General features: G+C 45.6%; 1 protein-coding gene across 4 annotated transcripts in view; it reads left to right on the forward strand.

The window, feature by feature from the left end:
* LOC135244768 (kinase non-catalytic C-lobe domain-containing protein 1) overlaps positions 1 to 15239 on the forward strand; it is a 35929-nt gene that overhangs the window by 8954 nt on the left and 11736 nt on the right. For 3 of the 4 annotated variants that reach the window (XM_064317313.1, XM_064317314.1, XM_064317315.1), the window contains exons 4-16: positions 4348 to 4494; positions 5699 to 5816; positions 5970 to 6673; positions 7362 to 7476; positions 7762 to 7833; positions 8001 to 8062; positions 8582 to 8740; positions 9773 to 9850; positions 10569 to 10647; positions 10827 to 11010; positions 11307 to 12100; positions 12479 to 12617; positions 14842 to 15182. In XM_064317313.1, coding sequence (XP_064173383.1) covers positions 4348 to 4494; positions 5699 to 5816; positions 5970 to 6673; positions 7362 to 7476; positions 7762 to 7833; positions 8001 to 8062; positions 8582 to 8740; positions 9773 to 9850; positions 10569 to 10647; positions 10827 to 11010; positions 11307 to 12100; positions 12479 to 12617; positions 14842 to 15182 — 2992 coding nt within the window. The remainder of the gene's footprint in view (positions 1 to 4347; positions 4495 to 5698; positions 5817 to 5969; positions 6674 to 7361; positions 7477 to 7761; positions 7834 to 8000; positions 8063 to 8581; positions 8741 to 9772; positions 9851 to 10568; positions 10648 to 10826; positions 11011 to 11306; positions 12101 to 12478; positions 12618 to 14841; positions 15183 to 15239) is intronic. The other variant, XM_064317317.1, reaches the window with a different exon arrangement.

Raw genomic sequence — 15239 nt, forward strand, 5'->3', positions numbered from 1 at the left:
CTGATTCAGGGAGGAGCACAGCACATCCTGCAGAATGGCTCTTCTGTGATTAATAGGCCATGTCAGCTCTCCCTCCTTCTCTCTGTACTTTGGCTTCCATGAGTCTTGACAGGTCTCTGTCTCTCCCTCTTTCATTCTCCCTCCCTGTCTGCTGCATGTCCTTCTTTCAGTTCAATTAAAGTGCTTTATTGGTGTGTCATATAGAAGGTACATGCTGTATGGCCAAAGCATAAATGGCAATAAATGAGAAAAACTTGAAAAAATTGAATACAACACTAGTAACTTTGGTTCAATCGTGGTCTAGTAATCAGACAAACATGAGTACTGATTAATCTGATCTAATTATTAAGGGTCCATGTCCTTTTACATCTTCCTCTTGGTTGTGTTTTGTTGAATATTTTGTCAAAATGAAAGATTTTTGAAAAGTGGAACTACTTGAAGTTGACCTCAATGATAGGACATTGTCTTCCCTATCACTCGTTGCAAAGGACAGGGTTAATGGCAGTAATTGTGTGCTGCAATTAGCTGGTGATGTCTGTATTGTGCAACTATAATGGCTGAACCCTGTCTCCATGTCTGGCTCATGCCAAAGGTGAAGATACATCATCCTCCTCTTCCTCTGTAGTCTGGCCACGGCTCGATCTTGCTGAACTTTTATATTATATTAATGCTCTGATTTTGTATCCAAAATGAATTTAACTTCTTTTCAGTAGACTGTTCAGCTAAATGGCTCCTGAATAAGCTTGATCGGTCCTTTGTTTGCTTTGTTGGATGCTGAAGAAAGTAAAGGGACACTGTGTCTGTGTTAGAGTTAATAGCTTTTTGTGTTTGTTCAGTTCCCACAGTGCTGTTACCAGGTCTGAAACAAAACTGAGAATTCCCAAATCCATCCTGACTACAGTTTCTTTTTGTTACTGGATGGAGTTGTTTGTTATCAAGGTGAAAGTAGAGGATCTCTGAAACTGTTAAGTTCTCCTGTGCAGGAGGTGTGCCCAACAAAGTCTCAGAGTTCAAAACGTTCCTGTGATTTGACTTATTTATTCATCTGGTTTCCCCGTGTGTTTACCCTGTCATCCCTCTGTCACGCCAACTCCTTTTGCGGTGCATTTGCAGGTGCAGAATATCCTTTAGAAAAACAAGCCTCTCTGTCTTGCTGTGTGCACTGTAGTTCTGACTCTTGTTTTGATTATTGTTTCTATGGTATATCCGGTAAACTAAGCCAAGGTGACAGAGGAGTAATTACTCATTTGTTGGATGAGGGCTGGAATGGATTGGTTGTCAGATATGATGAATTTTACTGCAGTGGTTCCATGGGCGGCTGCCCTTGTATGAGGCTGGCTTGATATTGCATTATTGATGGCTTAATGGCTTGATAAATGCCTTTTTACCTGAAAGCATGCCAATGAAGCTTCGTCCGAGCTAAAGTTCACTTACACCCACCGTGGATTTAATCTAGGCCTCAGTACCTGGGCATTGTACAACAGGCCTGTAGCCTCCGTAATTGAGATGTTTATAATGACCGTCAAAATTAGCATAGTGTTTCTCTGGTGATGCTTCAGTACACTGTAAAACATTTCTTTGCACTTGACATGTCTTATCGTAGTTCCCATATCATTATAATTTTCCACTGCATCCTTTTAATGCCATAGTTGTGAAATCATTGCTGTCATGGATACAGAGACAAAAGCCTCTGGAAAGATCCGAAAAAAGTAATTATAAATTTGGCAAAAGTGACACGCTTTTGCATTTTCCTCAGAATGCATGTTGCATCGTTTTGGTTTTTTAGGATTTAGACTGTAGACACACAGGAGACAGGGAGGAGAATCTGTCTTGTGTAAAGGTCTTAGTATGTTGTTCAGTTTCAGCTTTCTTCTGGATTTCTTTTGTTTGAAAGGAATGCCATTTAAAGCCTACCACATACTACACGACTCAAAATCAACAACTTCAGAAGACAGGAAATTGTGCGCTCTCCAGAAGCATTAGTGGGCTCTGGAAGTAAACTCAGGAAACCGTATGTGGCAACACTCAAATGAACTGCATTATCGTTCCCCGTATCAGGACTCCAGGGGCGTAGAATGTCCCTGACAATGGTTGACAGTGTTCATTAAAATAACTTCAATAAGCCATGATTTATGAAGATCTCTCTCTCGCTCACTGTCATGCTTGCTCTTCATTTGTTGCTCACTTTCTCCTCCCATTTCTCTCTCTGCCTCCCTTTCTCTTCTATTTTATTCCCTCTTTCTCTTTAAAATTCAAATTTGAAACCAAGCAGACTTTTTTGGCAGGAAATACATTTGCATATATCACCAAAGTGTGCTAAGCAATACGTTTAAACATCAGCAGTGATTAATTATATATCTCTCTCTTTCTCTCTCTCTTTGTCTCACTCTTTTTGCTGATTCGTCTGGCTTTCTCGCGCATGTTTTTAATGAGGTTGTTTCAGCGAGTGAGAGAGCTGTTTTTGGCAGGGGCCACGAAATGAACTGTGAGGACATTTCGAAGCTGTACAGAGCAGGGCAGAATGCAGTGGGAGGTAATGGACAATTGTGATCAACACAAAGAGCAGGACCCCAGGCTCCTGTTCGCCTGCCAGTGCTGCTCTCGTCCGGTTTGTGGGCAGCGCTGCCATTGTGTCGTGCTGAAAACATGGTGAGCTGACTCGCTGTAGCCCAGCTGTGGTTCCCTCCACTCACAAGAACGTGGTGACTTTGTAGTCAAACTAATAATAAATACTGCGCTGAAGTTATTCATTGCAATTAACAAGGAAGCACACAAGACAAGAAGGTGGAGGAAGAAGGAGCTGAATGAATGCTGGAGTTCGGAAGATTGTGGAAAAGACGTCAGCAGGCTTTGAGTCTTGGGTGCATGCTCTGCATTCAGAGTCTGTGCTCCTGAACTTGAGTTACACTTCAAGATAACTGTCTATAATGGTCACTCATGTAATTGGGTGTTTCTGAAGCAAGTTTGGTAAAGTGTGAAGGTTATGTGATGTCAATGTCACATTTACCAGTATTTGTGCTGTGTCAAGCTTGGACTAAGACCTGGATTCATGCAAACATTTATTATTTATTCAAAATTACAGTATGGCAAGTTGGCTCTGGCCATTGCTGAACTCGACAGAACAAACTGTGTTTGTGAGGAAGAAAAACAAGCACATGCATTTAATCATGCCATAAAGTCAAAATGGAAACAAATGTTGAGTGAATCCAGGACTGAACCTTTCTCTTCTGAAAGCCCGGTCTCCTCCTCTCCTATGGTACCGCCCGGTCCGGGTGGAGATATCGACAGCTCTGTGTTTCCTTTAGCCCCGCCCCTGTGCCTTTGTACTGTCCCAGGCTTGACCACGCTCACCAGTTTTATTGTTAGCGCAGGCCTTTAATGTATTCAATGGATGAAAGGCTGAATCCGCCCAAGATTGACCTAACATCACAATTGCCAGTCACTGTCAGAATATTTGCGCAGTTTGTTCGTGTGTATCCGTGGAAACCTTTGCTAAATACCGCACGGGCGCATACAGGTGCATTGATCTTCACAGGTATGCCAGTGTCCCACCCCATTGACAGGCTGATAGTGTACCCTTCTCACTGAGCTGGTGCCCTCATTATTTTAGCTCTTATCAAGGCCAACTCTTGTAGTGTTTACACTGCTGAATATCCGCTGAGGTCGTTTAGCTTTAGGGTACAACGGCAGCACCCCTCCCAGGAATGAAGTCTTTTAGCCTGCAGTTGTTGTGGATTACGACACGATGGCTCTCCTCCCAGTTGCTCTGAATTTGGTTCAGTTCAGTTCAGACTGGTTTTATCTGTCAAAAATACAGTTATGTTGGCAAAACTTATGCTGACATAAAACAATAAGCAATAAAGCTACAGTAATATGAATAATAGAGAAATAAAATAAGGCAGCCACGATATGTGCGTAGTAATATCCTTGGCCTATATATGGTGTTGATTTTGCTTTTGTGTCTCACGGCCCCCTCCCACATACTGAGCAGCGCTGCCAAAACCACACATTCCCTCCTCTCCCCCGAGAGCGGGGGAGGCCTCTCCATTTCAGAAATGTGTCGAATTCAGAGCAGATCCCTCGTATTCTGGGGGAAATAAAGTTTCGCCTCCATGTTTTTTTTTTTGTCAGGAAGTACAGCTCAGCTGGGCCTGTCTGGGAATCCAGCTGTTCTGACCTTCAGTACCTTGTTCATATCCAACTGTAATTTTTATTTTGCCCAACCGTGACTTTTATCTTTAATGTTCTCCTTTATTTAACATGGTTAGTCTCGTTTTTGCTTACAATGGCTTTTGTGATAGGGCTGCGATGTCGTGTGACCACAGGGCGCCCTTCCCTCCTCTGCAGGGGCACATCTACTCTCTTGGCTCCACCCTGGCGGCTGCTCTGGACTTCGTTATCGAGCCTGAGCTGGAGCCGGATCTGGGCCTCGAGGTCAGGCGCCTGCTGGACCAGATGCAGCAGAAGAACCCATTGGACAGGCCCAGTGTCCAGGCAAGCATTCCCTGACCTACCACCTCACAAAACAACCACACACTGAACACCATCGTTATCTCACAACTATTAACTAGCTGTCTAACTGACTGCCCCACACCCTTATGAAACAGCCTCACACTGACTGCCCCACCCCCCCTTATGAAACAGCCACACACTGACTGCCCCACCCCCTTATGAATCAGCCACACACTGACTGCCCCCCCCTCATGAAACAGCCACACACTAACTGCCCCACCCCCTCATGGAACAGCCACACACTGACTGCCCCACCCCTCATGAACACCACACCTGCTGTATGAAACATCACACTCTGAACCCTGACGCCACTATGCTCAAACAGCTACTTTAAATGCCCATCTGAGTGCTTCCCACCATACAAGCACACTACTGAAAATACACTCTCTGTACTGTTACGTTTAATGTCTAGGCTTCTCATAAAGGATTAAGTGGAAAATAAACCTCTTATTTCTGTTACCTCTATAAGTATGAGATATAATCCACACTATTTGTGTTAGGTGCCCTTGGAAAATGTAATTAGAAATAACTTTAGAATATAAATCTGTTGCTTTCTGTGAAATATGGTTGAATTTGACAGTGGCTGAGGGGGAAATTAATAACTATGAGAAAAATGAATACATTTCACAGATATGGGGGGTGCAGAGATCTCTGTGCTGATCTGACCAGAGGAGCTCTCACTCATATGCCCACTATCTGTGTTCTGCGTCTGTCTGTGTGTGTGTGTGTGTGTGTGTGTGTTCTGAGTCTGTGTGTGTGTCTGTCTGTCTGTGTTCTGCGTCTGTGTGTGTATCTGTGTGTCTGTTTGTGTGTTTGTTTGTCTGTCTATGTCTGTCTGTGTGTGTGACTGTGTCTGTGTGTGTGTGTGTGTATGCGTGTGTATCTGTGTCTGTGTGTGTGTGTGTGTCTGTCTATGTTCTGCGTCTGTGTGTGTGTGTGTGTGTGTGTGTGTGTTCTGTGTCTGTGTGTTTTGTGTGTCTGTCTGTGTTCTGCGTCTCTGTGTCGTGTGTGTGTGTGTGTCTGTGTGTGTGTGTGTGTGTGTGTGTGTCTGTGTGTGTGTGTGTGTGTGTGTGTGTCTGTGTGTGTGTGTGTGTGTGTGTGTGTGTGTGTGTGTGTGTGTGTGTGTGTGTGTGTGTGTGTGTGTGTGTGTGTTCCCTGTCTGTCTGTCTGTGTGTCTGTCTGACAGGATATCGCCACTCTGGCGGCGGGGCACCTGGAGCGCAGCTCCTCTATGAGCGTCTGCAGGAAGCTGTCGGCCATCGGGAGGCGAGTCCTGTCAATCGAATCTCTCGGAGCTTTTCATGGTATAAGTGCCCTCTCTCTCTCTTTCTGTCTCTCCCTCCCTCTCTCTCCACCTCTCCCCCCACCTGGTAATCACTGTAAAATGAGCACTGAGCCCTGGTGGTTCACACAGTTAACCCTGTTGCTGAGGATGTGCTGCCTCTCCTAACCCTCAGATGACCTGCCGGATTCCTGGGCAGCCCGTGAGCGAGGCCAGATGGTCAGATGGGCGGCGGTCAACGGGCTGCGCGACCCGGAGGACTCGGGTCCCGCGGCGGGGAAACGCGCGCCGCGCAGCAGGGACGCCTCGCCCTGTACGGACGCAGCGGCGGGCGGGGCAGAGGAACCGTCCCGTAGGGAGGCGGCCCCGTGTGAGCCGTGCCTGAACAGCAGATCGCAGGACAGCTCTCCGGTCCGGAGGGCGCTGGGGCGGGCGGGGCGAACCAGGGGGGCTCTCGACCGCTCCAGCTCCGTGCCCGACTCCAACAACCCGCCCACCCCCCCGCCCCTCCACGTCTGCATGAACGCCCCCCTGGCCGACCTCACGGAGATCGGCGCCGAGGAGAGCTCCGTCGATGGGGTCGCACGAAACGGTGGCCTTCACAACGGCGTCCGCAACCTGGCCGCTCGCCACCGCGACCCAGATACGGGCGTGTGCTTGGCGAGTGGAGAGCATGCTGGGACATGGCAGGTCTCGCCGTCTTCTCTTTTGGGCCACTGCGAGCTGGGGCCTGAGGTGTCTGCTCGAGACGGGGTCACAAATCACAAGGACTGCCCCGTCTCCCAGGGCGACGAGACCCCCAGGAGCAACGGCGTGCGCCGTCCCAGCAATCACATGACCAAAAGCATGTTGTGCCTCAACGAGGAGACTCAGGACGAAGTGAGTCACTTCCAATCAAAATTAATCAGCCTCACTTATGAAATTAATTATACTAGAGGGCTGCAGTGTAGCATGGGGGACAGGGAACTGGGCTAATTAAATGGAGGCTACAGGCCTGAGTCTCACCTGGGGTTTTGTTATTGTGCCCAAGAGTAGGGTGCTTAACCTCAGCACCTTCAGGTAAATATGCAGCTGTATAATTGGACTAATGTATGTAAAAAATATATAAATAACTTGCAAAAATTTTCTCTGGGTAAAATTGTCTACTAAATGCAATTGATCACATAGCACACCTGCTATCAAATCAACTGTAAAAATCATTTTATAATTCTAGAAATTACCAAATCCTTCCTTTGCATGGTCATTTGCATTGAGTAGGTTTAGATGAAACCTGCACAAGAAGACTCGTTGAATGAAAAGACCATGTAACTCCCCAAATTAAATAAAAACAAGTGTGATTACAGGCCACACCAGGTTAAAGAGCTCACTTGAATGTGCAGTGATACAGCCTACTGCCAGACCTGTATTCATGGTGAGCACCTTTACTGTTACTATGGAACCCTTTTGCCTTAGAACCCTTAGAACTCCGGAACCCTTTTCTCTGCGAGTGTGTCGCGAGTCCTGACCTGTGATTGGTCGGATGTAGAATGTGATGTTTGTTTGGTCTGAAGCTGTGCCTTCCCCACAGTGGATCTCGCTGAGGGAGCTGCTGTCTCATTACTGCCGTCCGTTGTCGGTGAACGAGCTGTGGGCCCTCTGCTACACCTGCCTCTCCACCTTGCAGACCTACATCGACTTCCCAGGTAGGACGGCCACTTCCTGCCCTCATCTTCCTGAGGTCACCTGGGAGACTGAGTAATGCGCTGGGTGCGTGGTCATTGTAGTCATCTCCCAACCCCCTACCAAAATTTTATGCAAGAAGACTAAATCTTTTGAATTTAGATTATGGCTTTTCATAACACCCTTAAAATAATTTTAATTGCTTATTTGACCTTATCTGCAGAAAGAATACTCCTTCTGAGTGACATCTGCAGATAACAGTTCTGTGTTCCCTGTGGGCTCTTCTCTGTTCTTCACTGTTTAAGCAGCATACTTGTGCCTGGACTCTCTCTACATTGGCTGTGAAGGAGAGGTTCTGTTCCTCAGCCCCAAGAACACAGGTACAGTTATTACTGCAACACGTAACGCATATTTGGTGAAAGTAGCAATCGCTAATAAATAACATGTTTTGTTGGATCTGATGCTACATTACGATCAGTGCTTGAGTTGTAAAATGTATCATTACCCTGTGTGTTTGTATTTTTTTTCTATTCTCTCTGCGTCATAGGACCCTGTGATCCATTTTACTTGGCACCAGAATATCAGGAACATGGAATTGTAACAGAAAAGGTTTGTTTATTGTAATAACAACAATAACAACAATAATCAAAATGACAAGAAGAAAAAAAAAATTATTTGTGCTGGTTTTCCAAGCAGGACACTCAAGTACTTTCCAACAAATAACAATAACATATATGGAAAAAATGAAATCATAATGTATGATAAAGGAATTTTTTACAGAAATATGAAAACATTACAGAATTAAATGTTTTTTTTTTTGACCAGTCCATATTTCTGGAGAAATGTTCAATAATGTATGGGCCTGTGTGATGAAAGTCCTTTAATTGTTAAATCCTTATTTGTTGACCTGTGATTGCTTTGAATCAGTATCTGAGAAATGCACGAAATACATGTAAAAACAAAGTAATCTATAAAATCTTAAATACAATTATATAAGAGCTTGTAGCCATAGTGAGGCCCAAGTTAAAGTAAAAAGTTTTTGAATAACATGAATTCATGCTTGGTTTTTTTCCTCAGAGAAAGTACGTTTGTTCAGCAGAATGTATTTATTTGGACCTGTGTTTATAGGCCTGCATTTATGGAGTAGCAGCCATCCTTTGGGCCACTGCCAAGTTCGGCCTTTCGCCCAATCAGAAGCTGGCAATGCCACGGAAACTGAAACGGTTGCTATTGGAAATGGCTAAGAGGATTCCCATAGAGCGACCTTCCATCATCGTGGCTAAAAAGGTACAATTTCCTGCTCCAGTGCTCATTTCATCAGCGATAAGCAGTATTTTCCAGACCATTGCTTCTCAGAGAATTTATCAAATGAATAAAATCTAATAAGTAAACGAAATATGAATGCGAATAAAATAAAACGATGTTTAAACCTTAGAGGTCATATTCTGCAGCAGGCACTATGAATCTCCGAGTGTATGGAATCTACAGCTCTAGTATAAATTCCAGGCAAGGACTCAGGAGTCATTGCAGTTACTTTCAAATAATAATTTTGAACTACAAATGTTCATATATAAGCTGTTTATTGTGGCTTTAAAATGAATGTATCTGCCACTGCCAACTATAAGCTTAGTCAATCTTCTAACTCTAGTCCTGTGTCCTCCTTATTAATGCTCATTAGCGCTAAATTATGTCGATTAATGTGCGTTGTTAAGTGAATACTGATCTTCAATTAACATGACTATATTCAATCTGCTGTATCTTCTTTGCAAATGAAACGTGCAGCTGAACCTGTGGTCCTACTAAGGGAAAGGTGCAGGTGTAGGTTCGTTTAACAAATTAGCAACACGGAAATGTATTCAAATGTATTTATAAAGAGTAATTAGCTATTTGGTGGGGCTGACTGGAGCACGACTGGAGCAGCTGTCTCAGTTCATCTTAATTAGCTGTTCAATTAATTGTCGTAGGCCTCATTGAACAGGTATTTAGACAATAAACACAGAATATTACCCTCCCACTATCATAAAACTGTTCAAAGGACATGTTTCTGATGAAAAAAGGATCTGCCACTGATAATATTACCAAACAGTAGAAATGTTTTATAGCGAAAAAAAACGTCCCACTCCTAATTTCACAGTCCGGGATTCCCAGATTACATGTTTTTCAGCATATAGCGTAACATTTCTCTCCTGAGCATGGAAGGCTGCTGGGATTATCCCTTTGATTAAAGATATAAATATTTCCCTCCTAATCCGGCACACCTGCAGGGATTAAGTGCTCGGGGGAAAGATAACGGTGATGTTTCTGTCTGTAATCTCGCAGTGTTGCCGGGATTACCTGAGCCACCAAGGGGTCAGCGCTGAGGTCGTGTGGGCAAAGCTGATCCACAGAGCTCGCCAGGTCTCTCACGTTCACCATTTCTGCTTGCCATGTTTGTACAGTTTTATAGCAGCAGTTTGCATATTCACAATCGCCACTTTAAAACTACTATATGGTATATTGGAAGGAATGTGCTGAAAGACAAAGATGAAGATTAACATCAAACTGTAGCACAGTGGGTAAGGAACTGGGCTTGTAACCGAAAGGTTATAGGTTCGATTCCTGGGTAGGACACTGCCGTTGTACCCTTGAGCAAGGTACTTACCCTGAATTGCTTCAGTATTTATCCAGCTGTATAAATGGATACAATGCAAAATGCTATGTAAAAGTTGTGTAAGTAGCTCTGGATAAGAGCGTCTGCTAAATGCCTGTAATGTAATGTGACATCATGATCTAAAAATAAATGGTGATTTAGTGTAAGATATGAAAGTAAAGGATTTCGTACAGGGCAGTGTGTTTTGCTCCTTTTTGTAAAACATGTTTTTTCACTCAGCTGCCATTTGAGTGGACTCATTCAGGCATTAGTTAATCTGCATGTACGCAGCACAAAGACTCAGTTACAATGTGGGTGGGTCAGTTTCATTTCTTTCTCCTGTAATTGATTGCCCCCTTCAGTCAGAGTGAGAGAATGCAGTACTGATTGTTCCCATAGTTTTGTGTCTGTTGTAATGTATGTATATACTGTATATATATCGTTTATGTTTAACATTTGACATACTGTATTTTTATTAATTTGAAGGCCCACCACAGAGACTGTGATACTGAAAATTGTTTAGACAATATGAAGATGGAGGAGGAGTCTTCCCAAATTAAACTTGGTAAGTTTGATGAAATGTGTGTGTGTGTGTGTGTGTGTGTACATGTCTGTGGAAAACACAAAATGTTTCATTAGGATGTCCGTGCTATAGTCATTGTCATTTTTGTTGTTGTCATCGTGGTTGTTATTGCAGTGTTCATGCAGTCATGTGACTGATCTGACCGTTGATGACCATCGCAGGGTTTGTTCCGTGTGCAGGGGAGAACGGGCTGTCTCCTGTCCAGGGCCCTGTCCCCCATCGTTACCATGACTCCCACCTGCCCGAAGCCTTCACCTCCCCCGCGACCCACTTCACCCCCATCATCCTGACCCGGGACGGGGCCACGGAAGGCGAGGGTGGGGCCTGGGACTCCGTGGAGGAAGGGTAAGTTTACCTTCTAGTCCTACCTCCAGAGAACTTATTTTTATTGTTCTTTAAATGATTCATTCATTCATTAACCTGCAATTAAAGACATGACCTGCATACAATGCAAAGCGTCCATTTTCGGCAACGTTAAAAATATATATTAAATGAAGGCATCAGCCGCTTTAACCGGGAATTTCTTTCTCTGCTGGTTCACTTGTGCACTTTGCAGCTGATGTTAGCCTTAGGAGGGGAAAAAAATCTTCTCAGTGTAAATATTTGTGGAATAGAATTACGTTTTTGCATTTCTGTCATAGGTCTTGGTGTGAGAAGGAAAGCCCTGGAGGTGAACAGGAGGTCCTTCTGAACGTTGACGACTCACTGGTGAAGGGGGCGAAGACAAGGGAGGATGAACCGCAACACACGATCACCCAGGGGACCGGGGCATCATGGGACTGTTCCTCTACATCCTCCAGTGGTGAAACGCTGGTCAACTCCCTTTCCCCGCCCTCCACCGCCCACATACACACTAACCAAGAGACTTCCAGTCCTCCTCTCCAGTCTGGCCCTACCTCTTCCTGCCCATCCTCCAATCAGCACACAGGGAGCTTTGGCAGCTTCCTGCTGAGGCAGGATCCCAGGACAGGCCTGCTGACCTTGTTTCCGGTGCAGATCTCTGTCCCGGCGCCGATACCAGGCCTGGACCTGGGCCTGGGCCTGGGCCTGGACATGGGCCTTGCTTCCCCATTCTCCACCTCGCTGCCCGGGCAGGAGCGGCAGGCCGCGGGGCAGAACGGGTCCCTCCGGACTGCCGCGGTGCCCACCAGCCCCGGGGGGCATGTGAACCGGGCACCGCCAGCTCCCTCCCCCCTGCCTGGAGGCTCCCGCGGGAACCAGGGCCCGGCCCAGGCAGGACATTCGGGGACAGAGGGAGGGACGGAGAAAGGCACGGAGGCAGGGAAGGAGGGGGGGACGCCCAGAGCTTCCTCTCAAGCTCCACTGGCGCAGAGTCCCAGGATGCACCCCTGTCTGCAGGCAGTCATCATCCTGGTCAGGGAGGAGTTTGCCTTTCAGGGCTACCTGGAGAACGGGGTGGAGGACCGTGCGATGGGTAAAGCTGTGCGTCCACGCTCAAGTGAGAGGGGTAATGAAGGGAACGGAGGAGAAGGCCCAGTCTGGGGGGAATTTGACAGTGACACTGGGGTTAAACACTGCACAAATATTCAGCACATATCGTTACTAGATTTGCCCCCAGAAATAAAAAATCTAAATCAGTGTAGGCACTCCTCACTATTATTTTGTTATGAATGAACATTTTATTTTATTCTTGTTGTGTTAATATGTTATCAAGGACAATGTTTGTTGTGTTCTCTGCCTTCAGCATCCCCTACAGAGACAATATTCTTAAAGCAATCCGTTTTCTAAAATATTAAAAAGAAATAGCACTGCTGTTTTAATGATTCAGTGCCCCCCGTTTCTCTGTTACAAGGGGAGTATATTTTCTCTCTGAGGAACCTCCAGTATGAAACATTTTGCAGCGCCGTGTCTGAAAAGTACCCCGATCTGTACTGGGATGAGAAGCTACTGGACGCACTTCACCATGTGATCAACAAAGCAGAGACCACACTGTGAGTATCCTTCTTTGTGGTGACCTGAAATAATGAATCAACCCACTGTATACTGTTTCAGTTTGCTTAATTCATTTGTCGATTGGTGCATTTGTCATCCGTCAGCTTGTATAGTGCTGTCTGCATTAAAGACAGTAAGGTGTGTAACAGAGGTTATTGTTGCTATATTTATGTTTTTGCTCTTTCTGGGTGCCATGCGGTTGTTTGAATCACAGTGTGAGGTCACAGAGGTCACGCAAAGATGATGCTGAACTCCCTCTGCACCAGGAGCCACTGGTCTGCAGGTTTACATTAGGCAGTGAACTTCTTTGAAATAAACTGAAATTTAATGCAGGACAAGACAAGAAGCTTTTTTTTTTGCATGATTTGCCACCCCTGCCAATTTCGCTGTCAGCTAATTGATAATTAAGATATTTTCAGGCCTGCTAATATCAGACATAATATCCTTCCAAATTGAGCTAATAGCAAACAGTTAAATTGAAGATACCTCTTTTTTAGGGAGTGCTTGATGACAGATACAGCATGATGCATGTCCAGTCATCTCCAAAACCATCAGACAATGATTGACATCTCAGAACTGATCTCTCAAAATCCCATCAGAAGGTTGATTGAATCGGCAATCCACTTGACCTGTTTTGTGTTTTAATTTGCTTTATTATCTCCGTGAATTTGAGGGTTTGCATTCAAAAGCATTGCGCCATGGAGATATGCGTGTGATTGATGAAGTATTCATCTATCCAACCATATTATTGACATCGTTAAACTTTAATCAGGTCTCTGACATTTATATCGGGAGACAACCTGGAGTCAGCGGGAATGAAGTTGTGACGATCATCCCACTCCACCTGATTCTGCCTGACAGGGTCATTTCTCACACGGGTGACTCATGTTTGAGTGCCTTTGGCGTGGATGGACTGCACACACACAACAGCGGAAAGGAGGCCAAACAATCCTATGAAAGCTTTTGTGTATCAACCTTGAAAGAGTGTGTGTGTGTGTCTGTGTGTGTGGGTGTGAGTGTGTGCATGTGCGTGTGTGAGAGAAAGAGAAAGTGTGAGCTGATTTTGGTGTTTGCCAGGGTGAAGTGCCTCCTGTGAACGACTCCTTATATGAGAAGAAAACACTTCTGGGGTGAACAGATAAACAGGGCGCAGGATTTTGTTTGTTCTGAAAAAAGAGAGCGATGGAGAGAGTGAGAAGTGCGAGGGAGGAAGGGAGAGGGGGAAAAGACTGAAATGGGCTGTGCTGGTGGTTAGAATTTTAATTTGCCCCATGCGCGTCCTTGAGAATAGGCACTTCAGTGCTGCCAGGTCCCCTCCAGATCATAATCAGAATTCACTGAGGCATCATTTCAAAACACTGTTCCTCTCGCCTGGCTGCGTCCTCTACGCAGAAGGGTCCCCATGGCAACGGGGGCTCGCGTTTGTTTGTCCTTCTAAGATTTTGTTGTGATGATATAGGCGGAGACTCTCCTGGCCCCTCATAGTGCATCTTAGTCCTAGAGAGTGTTACACAGAGACAAAAGTTTACATAAATGAATACATTAGATGCAGATCCCCTCATTTACAGCTCTCCCTCTTCTCTGGGCTCTCGGGGAAACATGACGACTTTCATGTGGACCTCTCCTTTAATTGCTCATCAAGTGCTGTTTTGGCAGAAAAGAGGAGGTCAAAGCAGGATTGTGTGAACAGAAATAGTCTTCTTCCTTGTTTGGCGTCACCCCACCTCTGAACTCATTGCTGTTCTTTTCTGCCGAGCGCACAAAGGATGTGGACTATCTGTCACTCTGCAGCTTCCTCTTCAACACCGGCACTCTGTTACTCTTCACTGCAGTCTGATTCGCTGATTAAACTTATATGGAAGCTATAAAGATACTATATCAGTGCTTTGTATTGAATGATTTTAAAAAAAAATTTTTTGCTTCACGTATAAATTATGGTTAAATTTTAATTTAAAATTTCAGCATGTTTCTTCAGTTTTTCTTCATGGTTGTTCTATTTTCAGAATTTTGCCATTTAATCTATTGTTTGAGGTGTGTAGTTATGATTTTGTTTTCATTCCTTGGCAAGAAGCATCGCTGCTGCCTTTTGGTGTGCAATAGCAGAAATGAGTGTGTGATGAGTACAGTATCCGTGCGAGTGAGAGTGTCGCTGACGTCAGAGTGGAGGCAGGCTTATGGTGAAAGTGGGAGGGGCTGACTGTGTTCTGCTCTTCTCTCCTTTAGATCCCCCAGAGACCCCTCATGCATGCAGTCCTCTAGCACACGGCCACCATCAAACGGCCAGCAAAGGGCAGCCAGATCGGCAGGCAGAGAGCGGAGACCGCGCGGAGACGTGGGGGCTCGGAGCAGGGACGAGCTGGAGCCCGGTCTACCCGAGCCCAAAGGGGGAGGCGAGGCCCCACCGGGCCCTCTGTACCCCAGGGCCGAGGACGGGCCGCTGGGCCCAGGCACGCAGGTGTGCGGGAGCACCGAGGGGCCGCCCGCACCAGCACCAAAGATTACCTGTCCGTCAGAGGCGCAGAACACAGACGCACCAGAGGAGCCTCGACTGCACGGGCGTCCCGGTAAGTACTGGTGCCCAGGGAGGAAACAGAACTTGAGTCTTATTGCTCATGCAGGAC

The sequence above is a fragment of the Anguilla rostrata genome, chromosome 18 (genome assembly GCF_018555375.3).
Source record: "Anguilla rostrata isolate EN2019 chromosome 18, ASM1855537v3, whole genome shotgun sequence".
In the NCBI taxonomy this organism is placed as follows: domain Eukaryota; kingdom Metazoa; phylum Chordata; class Actinopteri; order Anguilliformes; family Anguillidae; genus Anguilla; species Anguilla rostrata.